Source organism: Pristis pectinata, chromosome 43 (genome assembly GCF_009764475.1).
Source record: "Pristis pectinata isolate sPriPec2 chromosome 43, sPriPec2.1.pri, whole genome shotgun sequence".
Taxonomy (NCBI): Eukaryota; Metazoa; Chordata; class Chondrichthyes; order Rhinopristiformes; family Pristidae; genus Pristis; species Pristis pectinata.
Genome location: NC_067446.1, coordinates 1,571,874 through 1,584,534, shown reverse-complemented (window position 1 = coordinate 1,584,534; position 12,661 = coordinate 1,571,874). Strand labels below are relative to the sequence as shown.

The following is a 12,661-nucleotide window of genomic DNA, read 5'->3' as shown; positions in this document are numbered from 1 at the left end:
ACCACCCATTTAGACTAATCCCACATTAATCCCGTTTTCTTTTTATTCTCCCTTCGTTCTCATCAACTCTCCCCCCCCCCCACCAATCTGCTACCACTCACCCACACACTGGGGGGAATTTAGAGCAGCCATCCGTGCTACTAACCTGTACGTTGCTGGGATGTGGGAGGAAACCAGAGCACCCGGGAGAAAACCCCACGCGGTCACATGAAGAATGCGCACACTCCACAGTCAGGATTGAACCCGGGTCTCTGGAGCTGCGAGGTAGCAGCTCGACGACACCGTGTCACCCTTGAGGTTCAAGTTGCCAGTGATTGGGTTGGGCTTCAACTTTAGATCCAAAGCGGATTTCGAAAAGGGGCGAGGCAACCATGGTGCCTCAAAGCTTTCTCTCTTTACAGGATTTTTATTAAATCCACAAAGAAAATACAGTACATGAATCAGAAAGGAGATAAAACACTACTAAATACACTGTTAAATCATACTTGAAATCATAATACCCCATATTAGTCATCAAAAATGATAATTAATTAATAACAAATAAATTGGAATAATTTTATTATAAAAAAAATCTAAACCCACTACCAAGACCGGAGCTGTTTGGTTTAAAAAAAAGGACAGGGAAAAGCCCTTAACACATGATATTAGCCAATATCTGTATTTTAACCACCAGAGGTGGTTTTGAAAATAGTTCAAAGAAGGTCCCCACAGTGTTTGAAAGTAAGTTAGATTCAGAAGTTGAATCAGAAACTTGAGTAATGGATTGGTAATTCATTTCGGGGTACTCAACCTGTTCAAATGCCATGATGCTTTCTTCTGCACACCTTGGAGTTGTTGGCCAGAACTTGAGAATGACTTTGGTCCCGTTGTCAGAAAGATCTATGCATTTAGTCCCACGCTGATCTTACCAAAGGGTGCTGCAAATTTTTCCCTTAATTTAAATATTCCAACCCTCCCCCTTCTCGGAAGCTAGAGGTGGATCCACGTCGGACAGAGCGCATCGTCTGACGCTGCGGTCTCGTGTTCCCCCAGGTACGTTACTCGCCGAGCTGCGGGAGTACAACCTGGACCAGCAGAGGCGAGCGCAGTCCGACGGCCAGTCGCCCGAGGGCACCCCAGACGACCACCCTCAGCTGACCAAGTTGAAAGGCAAGATGCAGAGCAGGTAAGGGCAGCTGGCTCCCTTATTGCAGAACCGCCTCTTGTAAAGACGCGCGCATGGAGATTGGGTCGAGCTGCTCGAGTCCTGGTAAATGAATGGCGCACAAGTCTAATGTCTGTTGTGATTCAGTGAGTCGTCTGAGCCCATGGCTTGTGCTGACCCACTGCACGGGCGTGGCAACAGAGTGAGTGTTTTCACTGACACCAGAGAGGTTCAGCCAAACCTGTCACCCCCACCTCAGGAATATTGAATTTTCCAGTTTCAGGTAACCCTCACCTCCAGTAATCTCTCTCGCTCTCTCCCTCTTTCTCTCGCTCTCTCCCTTCTTCCTCTTTCTCTCGCTCTCTCCCTCCTTCCTCTTTCTCTCGCTCTCTCCCTCCTTTCGTGCTCTCTCGCTCTCTCCCTCCTTTCGTGCTCTCTCGTTCCTTTCTCTCGCTTGCTGTCCTGGCTCCCGCATCCTTCCACCTACTACCCACAGAATCTCTCCCTCCCAATCCTGGTCCTGGTCTCACCTGTGCTTCACCTCTCCCCTGGGTGAATGGTTCTGCACCTTGTCTGCCTGTCCAGTAACATGTAACAGCTGCTGCTCTAGCCCTGCAGTACAGTCGGGTACAGGAATAACTGCAGCAAACCTGTGCGCAGAAGGATTTCACTCTGGACCTGAAACATTAACCATCCTCTTACATCCACAGATGCTGCTCGACCTGCTGAGTTCCTCAAGCAAATTGCTATTTGCTCCTTACTACAGCATCTGAAGTCTCTTGTATCTCCACAAGAGCAAAGTTGACCTGTTTCAGAGACAAGGCTAATGACTGAGTTGTGTTTGGATGTCTGTGCAGATAAACTGATGGAAGGAGGCGTGGGGCTTTGAGTCTCATCTGATCACACATGGAGTATTGTGTTCAGGTCTGGTTGCCTCACTATAGGAAGGATGTGGAAGCTTTAGAGAGGGTGCAGAGGAGATTTACCAGGATGCTGCCTGAATTGGAGAGCATGTCTTATGAGGATAGGTTGAGTGAGCTAGGGCTTTTCTCTTTGGAGAGGAGGAGGATGAGAGGTGACTTGACAGAGGTGTACAAGATGATAAGAGGCAGAGATCGAGTGAACAGTCAGAGACTTTTTTCCAGGGCGACAATGGCTAACACAAGGGGGCACAATTTTAAGGTGACTGGAGGAAGGTATAAGGGGGATGTCAGAGGTAAGTTTTTTACACAGAGAGTGGTGGGTGTGTGGAACACACTGGCAGCAGAGGTTGTGGGGGCAGATACATTAGGGACATCTAAGAGACTCTTAGATAGGCACATGAATGATCAAGAAACGGAGGGTTGTGTGGGAGGGAAGGGTTAGATAGATCTTAGAGCAGGATAAAATGTCGGCACAACATTGTGGGCCGAAGAGCCTGAACTGTGCTGTAATGTTCTATGATGTGACCTAAGCCAAGAAGGGTGCAGAACAGATTCAGGAGGATGTTGTCAGGACTGGAGGGCTCAAGTTATCAAGAGAGACGGGATAGGCTGGGACTTTTCCCTGGAGTGACCTCAGAGGTTTATAAAATTACGAGGGCCCTTTTCCTCAGGGTAGGGGAGTCCAAAACCAGAGGACAGAGATTCAGGGTGAGGGGGGAAAGATTTTAGGGGACACGAGGGGCAAGTATGTGGGCCGAGATGCCAGAGGAAGTGGTAGAGGCCGGTACAATCACAATGCTTAAAAGACATTTGGACAGGTACGTGGATAGGAAGGGTTTGGAGGGATAGAACATAGAAGAGTACAGCACAATACAGGCCCTTCGGCTCACAATGCTGTGCCAACTTTTAAACCTCGCCTAAGACTATCTAACCCCTTCCTCCCACATATCCCTCTATTTTAAATTCCTCCATATGCTTATCCAGTAATCTCTTGAATTTGACCAATGTACCTGCCTCCACCACCGACCCAGGCAGCGCATTCCATGCCCCAACCACTCTCTGAGTAGAAAACCTTCCTCTGATATCTCCCTTGAACTTCCCACCCATCACTTTAAAGCCATGCCCTCTTGTATTGAGCATTGGTGCCCTGGGAAAGAGGCATTGGCTGTCCACTCTATCTGTTCCTCTTAATATTTTATACTCCATCATGTCTCCTTTCATTCTCCTCCTCTCCAAAGAGTAAAGCCCGAGCTCCCTTAGTCTCTCCTCATAAAATGCACACTCTCTAAACCAAGCAGCATCCTGGTAAATCTCCTCTGCACCCTTTCCAACGCTTCCACATCCTTCCTATAATGAGGTGACCAGAACTGGACACGGTAATCTAAGTGTGAGATAAATGGAACCAACCAAGATGAGAACTTTGGTCAGCATGGACCAGTTGGGCCGAAGGGTCTGTTTCAGAATCTGTGAAGCGTGTGATCAGCATCAGTGCTGTGCCCCTGAGAGGTAGCCCCAGAAGTGTCAGCCAAGGTGATGGACAGCTGAGATGAGACGAGAGTTGCTGGAGGCACTCCGCGGGTCGGGCGGCACCTGCAGAGAGAAAAACGGCGGGCTTCAGTGAGTTTTAAACTGACCTGTTTTTGTTCCCCTCCCCTGTTCCGCCCCCAGGTTTGACACAGCCGAGAACGTGGTCATCGTGGCCTCTCACAAGCGCCCGCTGGGCGGCAGGGAGCTCCAGCTGCCCTCCATGTCAATGCTGACGTCCAAAACTTCCACGCAGAAGTTCTTCCTCCGCATTCTGCAGGTCATCATCCAGCTGCGAGACGCCACCCGGCGAGCGAATAAGAAGGCCAAGCAGACGGGAAGACTAGGTATGAGTGAGGAGGTGGTGGGTCCCCCCGCCCCAGAGAGTTCCCTCCCCTGTTTGTGCAGAGCACTGACGTTATGGGTGTTTATGGAATCTGAAACATTCGAGGACGGGGGTATAGAGTTTGGGAGGGGTGTGTACACTTGGAAGATGTTTCTTCTTTGGAATTCTAACCCATGGGGGCTGAATTATTGAATGTACTCAAAGTCAAGGTGGGTAGATTTGTCATCTGCTGGAGAACCCAACAATTGTACAAGACATTGGTGTGGCCACGGTTGTGCGGGGTGTTGATACTATTCATTACCATAGAGGTATGGTTTCCATACAGAGTAACTCTTATGTATTTTCCAAATTATGGAACAAAATTGACTTCAGGATGTCTGCAAAATCGGAACCCGTTCGTTACAGCGGCCAGCCTGTACTGAAAAGACCAAAGCAAGTGGTAATAAAAGGGCCATTTCAGCTTAGCGGAACGGTAGGGGTATCAAAAACAAGAGGAAAGATTTACCAGGATGTTGCCCAGACTTGGGGGGGTGGTCTGAGTTACAGGGAGAGGTTGCACAGGCGAGGACTTCATTCCCTGGATCGCAGGGTGACCTGATAGAGGTATATGAGGCATAGACAGGGTGAAGGCGCACTGTCTTTTTCTGGGGGCGGGGGGGAAGCGGGAGCAGTGCTAAAAACCAGAGGGGAGGGCATAGGTTTAAGATCAGAGGTGAGAGATTTAAAAGGGACATCAGGGGCAGCTTCTTCACGCAAAGGGTGGAACGAGCTGCCAGAAATAGTGGTCAAGGCGGGCACATTAACAACGTTTAAAAGCCATCCAGATAAGTCCATGGAGAGGAGAGGTTTAGAGGGCTCTGGGCCAAACGTGAGCAAATGGGACCAGCTCGCTGGGCAACACAGTCGGCATGGACGAGTCGGGCCGAAGGGCCTGTTTCCGTGCTGTATGACTGAGGACGTGGGTTTAAGGTGAGAGGAAGGAGTTTTAAAGGGGTTCTGAGAGGTCAGTTTTTTTTTAACAGAGTGGTTAATATCTGGAACGCGCTGCCAGAGGAGGCAGTGGAATCAGATGCAATCATTACATTCAAAAGGCATTTGGACAGACACTTAAATAGGCAAGGCACAGAAAGACGCAGTCCTAAAGCAAGCAAACGGGATTGGCAAAAGTGGGCAATCGGGTCAGCATTGACGTGGTGGGCTGAAGTGCCTCTTTCTATGCTGTACAACTCTGTGACCAATCTCTCTCGCTCGCTCTCCCTCTTGTCTCCTCCTTGCAGGGACCTCAGCACTGGGCTCTGCGAGCAGCATCCAGGCCGCTGTGAGGCAGCTGGAGGCGGAGGCCGACGCCATAATACAAATGGTACGTGAGGGCCAACGTGCCAGAAGACAACAGCAATCAGCCATGGTTAGCATGATGCCTGTGCCGCTTGCAGGGCACTTGTGGATTTTATTTTATTTCTGTTTAATTTTTGTTCCATGTATCCGTTGTGCATGCTTTGCTTTTTAAATAATTCTAAGTTTAACTTGTTCCATTTAGTCCCTGTCATTTGCAATCACTAACCTTGCTCGAATCTTCCCCGGCGGCCGACTCCACGGGTGTGCTCTCCCAACCCTTCCAAGCTCCGCTCCGCCTTGCCATTGCATCTTGCTTGCCGTTAGTAGACTGAGTGTCCTTTGCTTGGTGCTCCGCCTGCTCGTTGAGGGAGGCACTCTGGGCTCAACACAGCAATGTGGGAGCTGTGCCCCTTCAACAAAATCTAAAGTCGAGTTTATTGTCATACGCACAAGTCCGTGTGTGCACAGGTGCAATGTAAAACTTACTTGCAGCAGCATCACAGGCACGGAGCATCAGATAAGCAACATTTACAAGAAAAGTATAAATTATGCACAATTTTTACAAGAAAGAACACAATTAGAACAAAAAAGAACCAAGTCTCTCTCAGTGCAAAGTGATCATAATGTTGCTAAACTGTAGTGATTAGGGTTTTGCCAGTCGGTTCAAGAACCGAATGGTTGAAGGGAAGTAGCTGTTCCTGAACCTGGTGGTGTGGGACTTCAGGCTTCTGTACCTCCTGCCCAACAGGAGCTACATGAAGGTGTCACGGCCCAGATGATGGGGATCTTTGATGATGGATGTTGCCTTCTTGAGGCAGCGCCTCCTGTAGATACTCCCGATGGTGGGGGAGGGATGTGCCTGTGATGTATTGGGCTGAGTCCCCTACTCTCTGCAGCTTCTTACGTTCCTGCGCATTCGAATTGCCGTCCCAGACCATGACGCAACTGGTCAGGACACTTTCAACAGTACATCTGTAGAAGTTTGTTCAAGTGTTCGGTGACGAGCCGAACCTTCTTAACCTTCTGAGAAAGTAAAGACGTTGGCATGCCTTCCTTATTGCATCTATGTGCTGGGCCCAGGACAGGCCATGCAACATATATTAACGCCCAGGGACTTAAAGCTGCTGATTCTCTCCACCACCAATCCCCAACCCCCCCCCAGTGTTCACCACTCTTCCCCTTCCTGAACGGGGTCCTGTCCTAACCTGGGGGAGGATCTGTAAAGTCACTTACAACATAGAACATAAAACAGTACATCACAATCAGCCCACAATGTTGTGCCGACCTTTAAGCCTCGCCTAAGACTATCTAACCCCTTCCTCCCACATATCCCCCTATTTTAAATTCCTCCATATGCTTATCTAGCAATCTCTTGAATTTGACCAATATACCTGCCTCCACCACCGCCCCAGGCAGCGCATTCCATGCCCTACCACTCTCTGGGTAAAAAACCTTCTTCTGATATCTCCCTTGAACTTCCCACCCATTACTTCAAAGCCATGCCCTCTTGTATTGAGCATTGGTGCCCTGGGAAGAGGCGCTGGCTGTCCACTCTATCTATTCCTCTTAATATTTTGTACACCTCTATCATGTCTCCTCTCATCATCCTCCTCTCCAAAGAGTAAAGCCCGAGCTCCCTTAGTCTCTCCTCATAATGCACACTATCTAAAGCAGGCAGCATCCTGGTAAATCTCCTCAGCACCCTTTCCAACGCTTCCACATCCTTCCTATAATGAGGTGACCAGTGAATTCCGAGTGCTTAAATTTCCACAAAGCCTTCGAGTGACTTCACAATCCAAATATTGACCCAATGGCTTGATTCTTGAGACTTGATTAACAGACCAGGTCAAAAACAAGTCAGAATAAAAGGGCCATTTCAACTCAGCAGACTGGTCAGTGCCATCCCCATAGCTTTGCAAATTTCACTTTTTAAATAATTATCCTGTTCTCTTGTGAAAGTAATTATTGAATTATATTCCAAACGTTGATTCAATGAACTTGCCAAACAAAATTCCTGTTTTCCTCCTGAGTTTTATTTTGCTGGTCATCTGAAATCTGCTCCCTCCAACTTCCACAACAACCTTCCCTGGTAGTGTCTTCCCTATGGATTGGGATTAGTTAAGTATACAAGGGAGCTTTTGGCTAGCTGTCCAGCTTGTTCTGAGAGGGTAGCTTTCTGAAACGTTGCAGGCCGTTCCAGCCTTGCTGTGTGGTGTGGCACAGGGTGAAGTTAGGCTGCTGTGGAAATAATGACTCTGCCACACAGCTCAGCCCTTGCCACTGGGGGTACATAGAACATAGAAAACCTACAGCACAATTCAGGCCCTTCGGCCCACAAAGCTGTGCCGAACATGCCCCTACGTTAGACATTACCAGGCTTACCCATAGCCCTCTATTTTTCTAAGCTCCATGTACCCATCCAAAAGTCTCTTAAAAGACCCTATCGTATCCGCCTCCACCACAGTTGCCGGCAGCCCATTCCACGCACTCACCACTCTCTGAGTAAAAAACTTACCCCTGACATCTCCTCTGTACCTACTCCCCAGCACCTTAAACCTGTGTCCTCTTGTGGCAACCATTTCAGCCCTGGGGAAAAGCCTCTGACTATCCACACAATCAATGCCTCTCATCATCTTATACACCTCTATCAGGTCCCCCCCATCCTCCGTCGCTCCAAGAAGAAAAGGCCGAGTTCACTCAACCTGTTCTCATAAGGCATGCTCCCCAATCCAGGCAACATCCTTGTAAATCTCTGCACCCTTTCTATGGCTTCCACATCCTTCCTGTAGTGAGGTGACCAGAACTGAGCACAGTTGTAGTGAGGTGACCAGAAGGTAGTCGGAGGATCTCATTGTCCACCACAGTGATGGAAGCGGTCACCTTTCTGGAGCGGTGGATGGGAATCTGAAGGGAGGCTTTGTCCTGGAAAAGCTTGAAGGTCGAGTGCCTTCAGGTGCCAAAGGCAGCCAGCGTCCCTGCTGGGCAACCCTTGCGCTCTGCTTCCCATCACCCTGTCTTGGCTTTCTCGCTGGTTCCTTTCCTCGTCTGCTTTGGGCCAATGTGACGAATGCTTTGGTTTTTCTCTCTGCGTGTTCCATCTCCGACTGGGCCAGTGGCCATGAAGAGCCCAACTAGGCATTACAGGCAGTAGGGTTTGTGGCTTCATCTGTCCAATCTTGCTTTGCTCTCTTACTTGAATGCATCACTGGCAGCTTCTCTCATGGGGAGTAGGTGTGGAGGAACACTGGTTTACAGAGTAACATGTTTGGGGAGGGTGAGGAGGAGGTTCACCGGGGATGCTGCCTGGATTGGAAGGCGTGGGCTGCGAGGAGGGGTTGGAAGGACTTCGGTTGTTTTCTCTTGGGTGGCGGGGGCTGAGGGGAGACCTGATAGAGGTTTGTGAGACTGTGAGAGGCGCGGATGGAGTGGACAGCCGGTGTCTTTTTCCCAGGGTCGAAATGTCTAGTACTGGAGGGCACGCATTTCGGGTGAGGGGGGGAAGTTCAAAGGAGCCGCGAGGTGATGTTGCAGCTCTGTGGAACTTGGTCAGACCACACTTGGAGTATTGTGTTCAGTTCTGGTCGCCTCATTATAGGAAGGATGTGGAAGCTTTAGAGAGGGTGCAGAGGAGATTTACCAAGATGCTGCCTGGATTGGAGAGCATGTCCTGTGAGGATAGGTTGAGTGAGCTGGGGCTTTTCTTTTTGGAGAGGAGGAGGATGAGAGGTGATTTGATAGAGGTGCACAAGATGATAAGAGAGTGGACAGTCCGAGACTTTTTCCCAGGGTGACAATGGCCAACACGAGGGGACATAATTTTAAGGTGATTGGAGGAAGTTATAAGGGGGTTGTCAGGGGTAAGTTTTTTTTACACAGAGAGTGGTGGGCGCGTGGAATGCACTGCTGGCAGAGTTTGTGGGGGCAGATACATTCGGGACATTTAAGAGACTCTTAGATAGGCACATGAATGGTAGAGAAATGCAGGGCTATGTGGGAGGGAAGGGTTACATAGATCTTAGAGCAGGATAAAATGTCGGCACAACATTGTGGGCTGAAGGGCCTGTACTGTGCTGTAGTGTTCTATGTTCCACTGGGTTTGCATTTTACACCAGGAGTCACGCCCAGGTCAGATTAGCTTATTGTCACGTCCACCAGGGTGCAGTGAAATTCCTTGCTTGTGTGAAGCCCACAGAGTAAGCAGCGTACATTGTAGTAAATACAACGACAAGCACAAAACAGAATGGTGTAGAGAAATGTTGAAGTGACAATAATGGAATAACCAAGAGAGACTGAAAAAGTCGAGTTCGTTGACATGTGTACAAGTCCGTATACGCGTGGGTGCAATGGAAGACTTAATTGCAGCAGCGCCACAGGCACAGAGCATCATAAAAGCAGCATTCACAAGAAAAACCTAAATTAAACATAAATTAGACCCAATTTTTACAAGAAGGAACACAGTTAGAACAAAAAAAAACAAGTCCATTTTAGTGCAAAGTGGTCAAGAGTTAAAAGTCTGAGAACGTGGCAGCACCCACTGGGAAGGGGACGGGAAAGAGGTGGTTAGCTCAGGAGTCTGAGAGCAGCGGGGAAGAAGCTGTCCTCGAGCCTGGTCTTCCGGGCTGTCAAGCTTCCCAGAAGGTGGAAGACAGAGAAGGGAATGGTCAGGGTGGCAGGCATCCCTGACGATACCTGGGTCGGTGTGTTTTGTTCTCGGGTGCAGTGACTTGAAACTCCGGGGTACCTCAGGCGACCCCAGGCTCGAATATTGAACCTTGTTCAGCAGCAGGCTGGAGCCCTGACAAAGTTCCAGAGCTTTTGCTTTTCCATGCTTCGCATCCCATCCTGCTTGAGGAAAACGATAAAGGCGTGAAAATTGTGAATAGAAAGAGTGAAGTGGACGCACGCAGCCATGTAATCACGCCTCCGGGGTGGCAGAATTCAAAAGGCTGCTTCAAAAGGCTGGGGCACTCTCGCCAGCATCCCGACTGATATTTATCTCTGATCCTTACCGTCTCATTGCGCGAGGGCTTGCAATGGAAATTGGTTGCCCTACTTTCTACATTGCAGCAGTACTTACAGTGAGTCTTCATTGGAGCAGCCCGAGGTCTCAAAGGCAACTGCGTTTGATTTAACCTTGCACTGAGGAATGGAGGCAAGGGCTCAGGGCTGTGCTTAGAGAAAGGGAGCAGGAGGACTGGTGTCGCGGAGGCTTCGCCGATGCCGACCTTTTCGGTTGTAGATCTGCAGGGAGGTGGGGGGGTGGGGGGGGGGCTGGATGGAAGATGAAGAGGAGTGCCAATTAAACCCTCGTGTTGAGAGTAACAGTTGAAATGATGGAAAGTTCAGAAGATCCCAAGCAGATCAGAGTGACCACTTCAGACTTAGTTGTAACCCTCCCTGATTTCCCTCCCCAAGTCAACCAACACCTCAGCTGGGATCAAGCTGGCAACTCTTGTGGGTCATTGAATCCTTTCTGCTCTCGCTTGGTTATCAGTTCAATTATTTACTCTTTTTTTTCTCTCTCTGTCCTTCTAAAAGTCCGAGTCAAACCCGGCAGAGGGAGCCTCGCGAAGGGACGAGTCGCCCATGGACGTGGATCAGCCGTCGCCAGCTGCTCAGGAGTCGCTGTCATTGGGTAGGTGTGCCGCAGAGGGCGGGAATTGGAATTGGTTTATTATTGTCACTTGTACAATGAAAAATCTTGTCTTGCATACCGATCGTACAGATCAATTCATTACAAAGTGCATTGAGGTAGGACAAGGTAAAACAATAACAGAATGCAGAATAAAGTGTCACAGCTACTGAGAAGGTGCAGTGCAGGCAGACAACAAGGTGCAAGGTCATAACAAGATAGATTGTAAGGTCAAGAGTCTACCTGATTATATTACGGAACCGTTCAATAGTCCTATAACAGCGGGATAGAAGCTGTCCTTAAGCCTGGTGGGTACGTGCTTTCTGGCTTTTGTTTCCTCTGGGAGGGGGGAGAAGAGAGGATGTCCGGGGTGGGTGGGGTCTGATTATGCTGGTTGTCTTACTGAGGCAGCGAGAAGTGTAGACAGAGTCCATGGAGGGGAGGCTGGTTTCGTGATGCGCTGAGCTGTGTCCACAACTCTCTGCAGTTTCAGGCGGTCCCAGGCAGAGCAGTTGCCGTACCAAGCCGTGATGCATCTGGGTAGGATGCTTTCTGTGGTGACGTCTGCGAGTGTTTCCTGTGGGGTGAGGGGGGTGGGCAGGGGAGCTTCTCACAGTGGAGCTAGCAATCGGGAGCTGAATGGAGTCACAGGAGACTGCAAATCTGGAGCAACACGGCAAGGAGCTGGAGGAACTCAGCGGGTCAGGCAGCACCTATGGAGGGAAATGGACAGGCGACATTTCCGGTCAAGACCCTTCATCAGGACTGGGACAGGGCACTGAAGCTTGGTTTTGCAGACACAGGGAGAGAAGATGGGAAGATGGTGGGGGGGTGTGGTGGGGTTGATGTTTTTCATTCCCTGCTCCCCACTCCAGGAGTCCTTTTTCACGGGTTGGCTCTCAAAGTAAAAATTATGGGCTTAAGATTGGCATATCCAGTGTAGGGAAGAGAAGTGATAATTATGGAGTTGTACAGCACAGAAAAAGGCCCTTTGGCCCATACGTGTCCATGCCAATCCCATTTCCCAGCACTTGGCCCATATCCCTCTAAACGCTTGTCATCCATGTACCTGCCCACGTACTTCTTAAATGTACCTAATGTACCTGCCGCAACCACTCCCTCTGGCAGCTGGTTCCGTATATCGAACACCCGCTCTGTCTATGTATTTTTTTTTAAGAAAGTTGTGCCTCAGATCCTTGATAAACCTTTCACCTCTAACCTTAAAACTATGTCCTTTAGTTTTCGATTCCACTACTCAGGGTGAGCCATCTTTTTCTCCCCCAATCTGTGCCCCTTATAATTTTGTACACCTCTATGAGATCATCTCTCAGTTTCCTACACTCCAAGGAGTAAAGGCCCTGCCAGTCTAACCTCTCCCTGTAATTCAGTCCCTCGAGTCCTGGCATCATTCTCGAAAATCTTTTTTGTACTCTTTCCAGTTTAATCACATCCTTCCCATTACAGGGTGACCAGAACTGTACACAATACAGGTGCAGCCTCACCAACTTCTTGTACAGCCGCAGTAGAACCTCCCAGCTTCCATACTCAGTGCCCTGACTGATGAAGACCAGCAGGCCAGAAACCTTCACTGCTCTGTCCACCTGTGACTCCACTGTAAGGGAACTATGCACCTGTACTCCAGGGTCCCTCTGTCCTACAACACTAATCCTATTTCCCTGCTTTAGGACCTTGTCGTTCTGTGCCTTGCCCACTTAAGCATCTGTCCAAATGCCTCTTAAACATAGTAACTGTCAAAG

At 49.3% G+C, this 12,661-nt stretch overlaps 1 protein-coding gene across 11 annotated transcripts in view; it reads left to right on the top strand.

Moving 5' to 3' along the window:
• huwe1 (HECT, UBA and WWE domain containing E3 ubiquitin protein ligase 1) overlaps window positions 1–12,661 on the top strand; it is a 275,712-nt gene that overhangs the window by 241,308 nt on the left and 21,743 nt on the right. For 10 of the 11 annotated variants that reach the window (XM_052009021.1, XM_052009019.1, XM_052009022.1 and 7 more), the window contains 4 exons: window positions 1,033–1,165; window positions 3,736–3,938; window positions 5,215–5,342; window positions 10,811–10,907. In XM_052009021.1, coding sequence (XP_051864981.1) covers window positions 1,033–1,165; window positions 3,736–3,938; window positions 5,215–5,342; window positions 10,811–10,907 — 561 coding nt within the window. The remainder of the gene's footprint in view (window positions 1–1,032; window positions 1,166–3,735; window positions 3,939–5,214; window positions 5,343–10,810; window positions 10,908–12,661) is intronic. The other variant, XM_052009020.1, reaches the window with a different exon arrangement.